Source organism: Ictalurus furcatus, chromosome 22 (genome assembly GCF_023375685.1).
Source record: "Ictalurus furcatus strain D&B chromosome 22, Billie_1.0, whole genome shotgun sequence".
NCBI lineage: Eukaryota > Metazoa > Chordata > Actinopteri > Siluriformes > Ictaluridae > Ictalurus > Ictalurus furcatus.
Window position 1 is genome coordinate 1,959,782 of NC_071276.1, and position 12,121 is coordinate 1,971,902.

At 42.4% G+C, this 12,121-nt stretch overlaps 1 protein-coding gene across 1 annotated transcript in view; it reads left to right on the forward strand.

The window, feature by feature from the left end:
• LOC128599276 (BOLA class I histocompatibility antigen, alpha chain BL3-7-like) overlaps positions 1–11,867 on the forward strand; it is a 28,514-nt gene extending 16,647 nt beyond the window's left edge. Inside the window, exons 6-7 of the mRNA XM_053610789.1 lie at positions 11,357–11,491; positions 11,725–11,867. Coding sequence (XP_053466764.1) covers positions 11,357–11,491; positions 11,725–11,867 — 278 coding nt within the window. The remainder of the gene's footprint in view (positions 1–11,356; positions 11,492–11,724) is intronic.
• The last annotated feature ends 254 nt before the right edge of the window (positions 11,868–12,121 follow it).

Genomic DNA, 12,121 nt, shown 5'->3' on the forward strand with positions numbered 1-12,121 from the left:
TGGGAAGTCCATTTTCCCTCACATGACCAAAGTTTCTAGGGTCTAAACAAGCTAAATCTGAGCAAAGTTTTACATTAGCAGAAAACCTCCTATGGATACTGCCTGTTACTGTGTCTACAATGACATTGTGTACTTTGACCTTGAAGACAGTATCAGCTGATGCCAGCTGCTCATCTTCTGCAAGCTCTCCTGGCATCATTTTCTCTTTTCTGATCCTTCTCTCAGGAAGGGCAGCCTGCACTACAAGCTCACACTCTTCTTCCTCTTGCAACTTTCCATTACCCCACTTCACAAACTCATCAGCTGTGCACTTAACTACTTCAAAGTCCCTAGAACACTTCTTGAGCCCCTCCTCTGTACCCTCAACCAGATGTTGAGCCAGTCAAGTCAGTTTCACTAGTGTAGTGCTGAATCATCTGGTATCATTCATTATCTCAGGGCATTTTTATTGAGCAGGTGTAGCCTACACCATACTCTTCATTAATATTAATTCTTCTAATTCTTATATTCACTCAATGAGCAATAGAGGCTGCTGAAGAGCTACAAGAAAAAGTTTGATACATAAACATGAACGGTGGTTTGCGGACACTGGCCGTGTCAGTTTGAAGAGCTTTCTTTTTTTTAATCTTGCCTTTTCAGTGCTGCCTTTGTGCTTTCTATTATCCATTTTAGCCTATATCCTGAACCAACAACAAGCACCACTTACTGAAGATTACGAGTTACGTTTCTTTTTAGCAAGGTGCCGCTGTCGGGGGAGTCAAAAGATAATGACGTCATCGATAAACTGCAGGCTGCACTCTTTGAGTGGGCTGTGGAAAAATAATAAATAAAAAGAGTGGGGCTTAGGTAAAATAATAAATAACAAGTGTGGGGCTGAGGTAAAATAATAAATAAAAAGAGTGGGGCTGAGGTTAAATAATAAATAAAAAGTGTGGGGCTGAGGTAAAATAATAAATAAAAAGAGTGGGGCTGAGGTAAAATAATAAATTAAAAGAGTGGGGCTGAGGTAAAATAATAAATTAAAAGAGTGGGGCTGCAGTAAAATAGTTCAGGCAGCCTAGGGACATTATCCATATTTCAACCCAGTGCCATGACAACACCAGCCCTCGCGGCCCAAAAATCAGACCGACCCACCTGGAAAGAGAGAGAGAGAGAGAGAGAGAGAGAGATGTTGAGTTCACTGTGAGACAGAGAAACAATTTGTTAATGTTATGGGTTTTTTTTTTTTTTTAACTGTGTATCGCAGAACCAATTTAAACTCCACCATACGTAATTACTGCAGTTCTCAACTACACAGCTGTTAATATTATGTGCACCCATACACTTCTTAAACTTGAAATGGTCGCAATATTGTTTTACGTTTTAGACTAACTGTTCTGGATTAAACTGCTTATTGCCTATTGTGATTTTTAAAATAGAAGCAGGGAAACATTATATTGTACAGTAGTGCTGGGCAAATTCCAATTACTTTCAATTAATTGTTTTCTTAAAAATGTGGTCAATTCGATATAAATTCTCAAAAGCCATTAATCAATCCTTTTCTATTTATTTCCTGAAATGTTTAACATAGGAGTACTGAATGTGATTGACATTAATCCTGTTATTACCAGTCTTCTCCTCTAGATGTCACCCTCTTACTTTGCGTGAAGTTTCAACAGAAAACCTGTTGATTAAATTAGTCAGTGCTTCACATGGTGCATGCATGCGTATCAGGGTTAACGCCTTCAAATAAAAAGGCAGCAGTATGGGAGCATTTTGGATTTTGCAAACATGAGGGTCGAAGTACTATTGACAGGAGCAAAACAATGCAATATGCGTAATTTGCAATGATGAGGTTAAATACACTAGTAATACTTCAAATCCACAGAACCATTTCACAAGACATGACCTAGTCAGGCAGCTTTTAAAGATTAATGAAACCTCCCTCTTTCACCTCAAGTCTACCTCTCAATCAGTAGGTTTACATGGACAACATTAATCCAATATTAACCCGATTAAGACGATACTCTCTCCCAAACCAGGTACTTACCTACTATATAATAGGCGAAATACATGTATTTCAGCTACTACATAGTAGGTAAGTACGTGGTTTGAGACGCAGCCCGCGGCTTCAAGCAGTCGTCTATTTGCACGTACAGCATGGCAAATCTGCCGTTGAAGCGTTCATAAAAATAAAAAATAAAAAAACACCTAAAACTGTATACAGTTCCATAAGGAAGACAATATTGTCTTATTCAGAATAAGGTCAATAATTAGATTCCTGCTGTCCATGTAAACATAGTCAATGTTTTTGAAAAATGCAGCTTAAATGGGTGTGGATGGCTGTGTGAAGAAAGGAGGGGGAGTGGGCGTGGCAGGGAAAGGCAGGAAAGGAAGAGGGGGCAAGCCTTCAGAACACTCACAATAAAGATGGATAGTGATAAAAAGTTTGGAGTGGCAGCAGTACACAGGGCTCTGATGAGGTGGAGGACTTCTCTGCTCCTGAATCCCCAGGACTAAATGGAGACACAATGGATAGCAGTGCAGGTCCTCTGTTCTATCTATTTGAACCATTAGCCCCTGGCGTGACTATGGAGGAAAAGATGGACAAACCGCAGGTAGAGCAGATGGGAGAAGTGTCGGAATGGTAGCTAGCTAATAGACTCAAGCATTTCACGAAGAAAAGGGTGAAGGCTCTTCCCTTCAACACTAACTCTTCTTGCATAGTTTTGCAAGCGACGGCTTGCCGGGCCCTGTGGAGCTATAACCGGTTTAATTTGTTCAAAAGTAAAATAAAGCAAGTAAAACTGTCATGATTAAGAGACACACCTCATTTGAAGGGATGGAAAAGTCCTCGGGACTGAGTACCGCATCATTGTGTAAACGCAAACTGCTCTCATGAGCGAGTCCGAAGTCCATCTTTTTCCAATTCTCATAGCTCTCCTGAGAAAAATGCTTTCAGTTACTTCTCTTAAAGGTGTTCTCAAATTTATATCTAATTTTGTCCTGATGATGTCACTATATCCATGATTAAGGTTTTCATTGTCATAGCGACAACAACTGGCAAGAGGATATGAAGCGTGTAAATCAAACCTATAAGAACATGAAAGGATTCAGTTTCTGCACAGTTTATTGTCTTATAGAATCATTCATCAATGGATTAAATTGATGTTTTGTTATTAAATTATAAACAATAATCCATAATGAGAAAGCAAAAACATTCTTAAATTAAATTGAAAAAAACCTGAAATCTCTCAGTTAGAGTTGCTTCTACCTGATTCCTGATGTTATTAATCCGATGTTATGATTAAGTGTGTGTGTGTGTGTGTGTGTGTGTGTGTGTGTGTGTGTGTAGGCCTGGATTGGTTAATAATGTATATTAAGTGGCCTTATTAACTCATTGTTGGTGTTGGTGACATCATCCTGAATTTTGTAGAATTTATGTAACTTTATAGTTTCACTTTATATGTGATGAGTTACTAAAACAATTTAAACTTTTCCAGACACACACACTCTGCAGTACCTCTACACTGCAGTCAGACCAGGAGTAAAATTCACTGCTGTTGGTCTGGTGGATGGAGAGCAGTTTGTGTACTACAACAACAACATGATGAGGATCTCAGAGTGGATGAAGAAGGCAGAAGCTGATGATCCACTTTACTGGCAGAAAGAGAAGGAGCATGTGAAGGATCAACAGGACTCACTCCAAAACATTGTGACTAGAGTAATGAAGAGTTTTAATCAACCTGAAGGTGAATCACACTCCGAGCTTTCATCACTAATACACATACACACAGTACGCTGTACTCATACACACACGTCTTCTTACACAAACACTCATCTAACACACACATTTATTAAATATACCACAGAAAAATAAATCACCTTATATTTTAGTACACATTTTGTTGTAGACATTTTTGTACGTAAAATGGTAAATAGCGCTTTACACTGTGTCTCATTCACCCATTCACACACACACTCACAAAACAACAGTAGCAGAGCTGCCATGCTAGGCACTATCTTGCCATTGGGAGCAACCTGGGGTTCAGTGTCTTGCCCAATGACACTTTGGTATGTGGAGTCATGTGGGCCGGGAATCAAACCGCCAACCCTACAACCTGCTCTACCACCTGAGCCACAGCCACCCATTATGTGTGCATTATTACGTCAGTACAAAAACACTTTGTCCGTGTCTCCAGAAGAACTGTGTGAGATTCTGTAAGATTCTCAGTAAATCTGACCAGTTCATTTCCTTATTAATCTACACACATTGTACCAGAGCTGTCACACCAGGGGTCTTGTTTATCTGCCGTGCGTACGCAAAGTTTTGTGTATAAACTGTTTGTATGTTTTAGGGCTGCAACCGATTTCATCAATGCCTTTTTATCAAGTTCATGGATAATTGTTTGTGCATTTATTAATAATTTTGAGGCTTATCCCATATTAATTAATTAAATTATTAATTCAACTTTTTTTAAGAAAAAAAAATTCACATTTTCAATACCTTTTTTTTGTTATAAAAAAAGAAATCCACAAACTGAGTGTTACAAATATAAACTTCAGACTAAAACTTTACATTTACACATTAACTGTTTGTAGGTGTATTGTTTGATTTGTGTTTACTTTGATCATACTGTTTTAATTAGACATTGCAGATTTTACTTGCTCTACACATTTACAGATAAGGATATAAAGGTAAAAAAAAATTCCGCGCTGAAGAAAATACGTCTGGAACACATTAAAGAGCACACGCATCTGACACAGAGTCTGACACGACAAGCCATGTTAATACGTTTATGAGTTTGTTTGAAGTGCTTAATATAAAACATTCTCTGTTTTGGACGACCTGGATCCTGCACTTTTCCTGCCACAACAGCTCACTCTGTGACCTATGCTGTTTTTCAAATGAGTTTTATTCATAGAAATACATTTGTGAACTGTTGTGAACTGGGGGGGGGGGGGGGGGGGGATGGGTCTGCACAGTGACGTCAGACACTCAACTTATCCACAATAAAATTCGTTGTTGATTATTTTAATTATCGATTAGTTGTTGCAGCTCTAGTATGTTTCTAGCAGGGCTCCAGGCAAAAAAAAATCTAGTACCCATTGGCTCCTAAACCCGAAATATTTAGGCGCCAAATCAAGTTTCAGGAGCCAAAATTTAGTGATGTGATATCATATGATGATCTCATTGTTAAACAGCTACCTCACACTGCCTTTTCTTTCCCCTCTGTACTCTGCTTTTGTTTACTCTGCCTCCCATAGTTTACACAATGTATTCTTTACATTCACGATATTTGCAATCTTCAGTGTATCACACTGAATCATATTACCGTAAATACTTAAATGTCCAGTCATTTGTTTATTAGTCAGTTTTTTATTCAGCTATGTACATTTAGTTGTTTCCTGCTTGTTCAGGCTCACAGTCATATAGGCTGCATTGAATTTTATTTTCAATCCCCTCATCTCTTTTTCTGCGACTTTATCACTAGCACGTTGCTCTGCTTTCACGATTGGGGTGGCACGAAGGGCAGACCTAGCAATGACACAATCCATGGCGTTCTTATGTTTTTCACTGTGACCATGCTTCTTCACGGTTTCTTTTTTTTTTAATGACTAGAACCGGTAATGAAGTCCATTTCACCAGCAATATCTTGTCTTGCTTTAGCACAAAAGGTGCTGTACATTTTCCCTTTGTCATAACGTAACCAGGCGAACTCTTGTATCCAAGCTGATTTAAACGGTCTTGTTGGGATGAGAGCCGCAGGGACGGGAGAAGAAGACTCAACTTGCTGTGCTTGTCATCATCTGTAAAAGATTGCACACCGATTGAAATGGGCTGGGATGACTCAAATGTCACTTGAGAACTTTCACTGGTCGAGTTGGTTTCAACATCGTCGGCATCTGATGAAGGAGGCAGGGTTTGGACGGCAGGGAATGAGAAGGTCTGATTTTTCGTTTGCGCATTTCATTTTCTTCTCAGCTGGCTAACGCTAGTTCACTACGCAGTAAGCTAACCTACATATAACGGATAAATTCAAATTCCAACAAACTAAAACACATCAAACTAAATTCAACACCTTTAATAATGTTTACACTTCCAACTTTTTAACCCAATAAACGTGATGTTAAACCTGTTTCTGTTCATCTATACAGCCGATGCTTCAATCCCTGACCAGAAGAGTGCAGAGTTTCTTTATTGGAAACCATACAGGAGTGCACGCGAAAGGGCAGGTAGACGCAGGCGCAATGAGACTTCAGTACCCTAACACAAGACGGATGGTCATTTCTATTTCATTTGTTTTTAAATTTTGTTTGTGGGTAAGGGTGGCGACTGGCAGAAAAACATGGTCGCAAAATTAAAAAGTTAGTCGCATTGGTGACCATTTTAGTTGCCATCTGGAGCCCTGGCTAGACATTAAATGGGATTCATCAAGTTTTGCTCATGTGTGAGGATGTGTATATTTCTGCACTCCCCTGACCTTGCGTATGCAGGAGCCCCTAGTGGTAGAAAAGTGTAATAGCAGATAAACTTCCATTCCACTTATTGTTCATCATATCAGTATAACTGAGAATAATTACTGAGTTCAGTGTCACAAGATGCAGACAGATGATACAGACTTGATGTAAAGTGAAGTTGTAGAAAAGGTACAGTTAAAGATGGATTGGGATTATGACGTGTTTAAAGATTTGTCTTATGTAGCATTGCAGAGGGAGGAACTGTTACGAAATGGGACTGGAGGCGGATGCAGGTCACAGTCTTTATTAGACGCAAGCTCAGGGATAAAGTAAACGCGGTCTTCACTGGGAAACGAGAACATTCGAGGCATGGGAAAACAAACGCAATTACTGATCCAAACAATACTCACAAGGATCAACCAAAGACACAGTATAATACTGAGCGAAGTGCTCAGTCACCCAGGCATTTAAATAAAGAACATCATTAACTCAAAGCATGGACACCTGGGGCAAATTAAAGTCACTTAACACAAAATGCTCAATCAGGAAGCGAGGAACAAAAACAATGTCACGTGACTCGTCCGGAGCCGAGCCAGTGCCCTCTGCAGGCCGTGGCGTAACAGAACCCCCCTCCAACGGGGGTCCCGGGCCCCTGTGCGAGCTGTCTCTCGCTGCCACGGAAAGCGAGGCAGCCTCCGTCGGGCAGCAGAGGGGCGGAGCAACACCCCCACCGTGGTTGAAAGTCGGAGCGCCGCCCCTGGCGACGCCGGAAGGGAACGCTGGGCGCCACCCCCCGGCGGCTCTGGAATTCTGGGTGCCGCCCGCCAGCAGCTCTGGAACGCTGGGCACCAGCACTGGAATGCAGGGTGGTGCCCCCTGGCGAAACTGGAGGACTGGGCGGCGTCCCCAGCAGGACTGGCGGGCTGGGCGGCGTCCTTGGCCAGGCAGGGCAGCAGGACAGCTTCCTCGGCTGTGCAGGGTAGCATGACAACCTCCTCGGCTGGGCTGGACAGCAGGACAGCTTCCTCAGCTGTGCAGGGCAGCATAACGACCTCTTCTGCTGGGCTGGACAGCAGGACAGCTTCCTCGGCTGTGCAGGGAAGCGGGATGGCCTCCTCAGCTGGGCTGGACAGCAGGACGGCCTCCTCGGCCGCTTTAAGCTGTCGCTCTGTGGTCGCCATGTTGACCTCAGGTAGGAGCTCCACAGCTGAGACCTCCCCGTAGGCCTCAGGCTGGAGCTCTGCTGTCCTCCTTGCCCCCCCCAAAAAAATTTCTGGGCCAGCCTTCACCTCTGGACTGCGCAGCATGGTGTACCTCCCCTGCAGTGGGAAGCCCCAGATGCTCAGGTCACTGTGCTGGCTGCATTGCACGGCGTCGCTCCTTGGCGGCGGGGACGGGGTAAATGGCGCAAGAGACGACGCGGCGCGCAGCTCAGCTTTGCACTGAGCAATCTCCACTTCTAGCTGTTTGCTCATCTCCAGGGACGAACGGTAAAGCGCCCAAATCCTGGACTCTTCGGCGGCGCTCATGGCTACCTGCTGCTTCTGCATTTTGGGTTCAGTATTCTGTTACGAAACGGGACTGGAGGTGGATGCAGGTGCAGGTCACAGTCTTTATTAGACACAAGCTCAGGGTTAAAGTAAACGCGGTCTTCACCTGGAAACGAGAACATTCGGGGCATGGGAAAACAACCGCAACTACTGATCCAAACAATACTCACAAGGATCAACCAAAGTGGTCAGTCACCCAGGCATTTAAATAAAGAACATCATTAACTCAAAGCATGGACACCTGGTGCAAATTAAAGTCACTTAACACAAAACGCTCAATCAGGAAGCGAGTGAACAAAAACAATGTCACGTGACTCGTCCGGAGCCGAGCCAGTGCCCTCTGCTGGCCCTGGCATAACAGGAACGTGTTCTTGGCACCTCTCGAGACTCTGTGCTGAGAGATGCATCAGTTGACCTCGTTCGCCCAGTGCAGATTTAGATGATCTCTGTTCTAGGGCTTTAAGCTATGGGCATCTTTCACATAAATATTCTTACTGTTTGTATTTAGTCAAATGTGTAGGAAAAAATCTTGCAATTCTTACACAATTTAACTCCGCAGCTATTCTAGGTTATTTAATCATATGTTCATGATCAAATGTATATGTATGAAGACCCTCTTTTCCAGACATGGAGTATCAACAGAAGTGTTTACTGATGACCTGTAATTCAGCAATGCCAGTTTAATGAGTTTCTCCAAAAATAACAGGAAATGACACTGGAGTGGGGCGACTCACCTGCTGAACTCCTAATAGGACGATGTCTTTGCTTTAAATGACCTGTTCTAGAAGATCTCCTTAAAATAAAGAAAGGTGTGGGGGTTCAGTGGCTGGTGAAACAGCTCTGTGTAATAAACCTGCTAAAGTAACACATTAATACAGTTTCCTTTCTGATATCATCTCATGATTTTATTGTGAATCCACAAACAAGCACAGAACAATACTGCTGTGTAAAATAAAGTTTAGTCTCCTCAGTAGTATTCAGTGGTTCTGTAATATCCAGGAAACGACAGCAGATAATGATATCTTCAGAGTGCATCGTGTCCCAAACTGCAGTCTATCACACTAAATAACTTCTATTTACTCCTTTATTCTTAACGTTCCTGCAGCAGAAATCATCAGAATGTGTTTGGACTTTGCACACAGAGCTGTGAATCCATGCAGTGTAGAAGCTCACAAAGCAGGAGTTCTGAAATGTTCTTCACAAATAGTCTTCAGTAACATTGTTCTAGTAGAAACCTCAACATGACCGAGGGGGAAAGGACGAGTAGAAAACCAGTGTAACGCTTTAATGGAGTGTAGAAGCAAAGGAAGCTCATCTGTGTGTATGTGTCTGTGTGTGTGTGTGTGTGTGTGTGTGTGTGTGTGGATGCAGGAGTTCATACACTACAGAGGATGTACGGCTGTGAGCGTAATGATAACGGCAACACTAGAAGATACGATGAGTATGGTTATGATGGAGAAGATTTCATCAGTCTGGATCTGAAAACTGGAACCTGGACTGCAGCTAATGATGAAGCTGAGAACTTCATAAACGAGTGGGATCCTACTGGAGATAAAGCTAAACGGTGGAAGGACTTCCTGCAGATTGACTGTATTGATCAGTTACAGAAGGTTCTGAATTATGCCAAGGAAACTCTGGAGAGGAAAGGTAAAGTGTGTGATCTGCTCTGTTACTGTAACTGCAGCTGCTCTCTCTCTCTCTCTCTCTCACACACACACACTGATAGTGTACACACTTCTTCATAACAGCACACACACTCTCACTCACTCACTCACTCACTCACTCACACTCTCTCTCTCTCTCTCTCTCTCTCTCTCTCTCTCTCTTAAAGTGTAGACACTTATAACACACTCCTTCAGTACAACAGGGGAGCAGTGGTGTCTCTCAGGTTAAAGCTCTCAGTTACTGATCAGAAGGTTGGGGGTTCAAGCCCCAGAACAACCCTGCAATCTCTGCTCCAGGGGGCGCTGTATCATGTCTTACCCTGTGCTCTGACCCCAACTTCCTAACAAGCTGGGATATGCACAGAAAATAACTTCACTGTGCTGTATATGTGACTAATAAAGGCTTCTTCCTACACAGTAACTACATTCTCTATGACATCAAATCCGTGCCAAAGATCCGAGCGCGTTATTCACGCTCATGTGTGGTAAATTACATCCATTAGAGAACAACAGCTGTACAAGCGTGGAAAGGGGAGAACTCACGTACTCGTTTTAAACACAAGCTCTGACACACGAGGAACAATCTGTATACACAAGCAACATCATCCCTCACACTCAGGAGCTGCTTCTTTTCTATTAACATCCTAAAAATGTAAACTGGTAGAACACTTCCTGTCTAATAACAACTGCTAAAGATTCCCTCATTTACATATATTATATTACATAATGCAGTATGTTGAAGAATATCAATCTTAATCTATTTATTTATTTATTTTTTAAATAAGCCGTGTCTCTGGTGAAGAGTGTGTGTGGAAGAAGCTGTGTTTCTCGTGAAGAACAGGTAACTTCACTAATGGTTCGTCACAGTGGCAGGCAGCCAATCAGAACTGATTTAAAGGAAAAATTAGCCAACGATGTTTGAGGTTACACTCAAGCCAGTTGGACACGCCCACTGCTGAGGAGAAGAAAAAGTATTCTGAGCAGAATAAACAGTGAGTGTGGGGAATGACTTTGCTTGTGTATACGGATCGTTCCTCGTGCATCAGAGCTTGTTGCTCGCACGAGGGTTTAAATCGACCACGCGAGTTCTCCCCTTTCCACACGTGTACATCTATTTTCCTCTCGCAGTTGTAATTTACCACACGTGAGCGTCAATAACGCGCTCGGATTTTTAGCACGGATTTGCTGCCTTAACGCTCTGTCCCTGCAACACACACACACACACACATGTTTTTTTACACTATAGTGTGTGTTTTAATATTTATGTCTCTGTGTGTCTGCAGTTCCTCCTACAGCGTCAGTGTTCCAGAAACACTCGTCTTCTCCAGAGGTGGTGTGTCATGCTACAGGTTTCTTCCCCAAAACAGTGATTATCACCTGGCAGAAGGACGGAGAGGACGTGCATGAGGGCGTGGATCTCAGAGAGACGTTACCCAACCAGGATGGAAGCTTCCAGAAGAGAAGCATTCTGACAGTCTCAGCTGAGGATCTGCAGAAACACACCTACACCTGCGTGATTCAGCACAGCAGCTTGGAGAAGAAGATGGTGCTGCATGAGGAGGATATTCGAATCCTGAATCCTGGTCAGAGAAACACTTTCCTATAAAACTACAGATTTACACTGAAAGCTGATTTATTTCTGCAGCAGATAATAAAGACTCTGTACTGATTTAACAGATCGAAGAACAGGTGGAGGATCAGGTGGAGGATCAGATGAAGGATCAGGTGGAGGATCAGGTGGAGCTCCGATTGGTATCATCGTTGGTGTAGTTGTGGCTCTCGTTGTTTTTATTGCTGGTGTTGCTGGAATTGTGGTCTGGAAGAAGAAGAACTCTGGTGAGGAAAGAAACATTAAGTTCAAGAGAAAAAGTGAAGTAATTTCCCTGTAAGGTTTATTAAATGTACATATTTTCATATTCATATTATATTTAATATTTTTGCAGTTGAATTAATAAAACCAGTATTGCCAGTGCTCTCACCTCACAGAATTTATATTTAGTAGAACTTTTCTGAAGATCAGTTACAGAACAGTTTCTTTATTAACTGTGTGACTGTAATCTGTGTTTCAGACTCCACACCTGTTCCACTCTCAGACTCCACACCTGTTCCACTCTCAGACTCCACACCCGTTCCACTCTCAGACTACACACCTGTTCCACTCTCAGACTACACACCCGTTCCAGTCTCAGACAGTGATATACATCTGAAGTGATGAGTTCCAGTACTGATGGTTCTGCATCTGGGGAGGCAGAGTCTGAGGTGTAAATACAGCTTCACTTCCCACTCTTTCTGTTTATCAGAACTGACTGAGTTTAGAAATAGTAGGTGATTTATTACTGGGTCTAAAATGACCAGCTTTATATTGTATAATTTGAAAAAAAATCTCCACTATATCAGTAGCAAATGTGCGATTATCTTCACCTGTACTGAGAAAAGAACGGAAGTGTAAGGACAGTGATGAGTTCA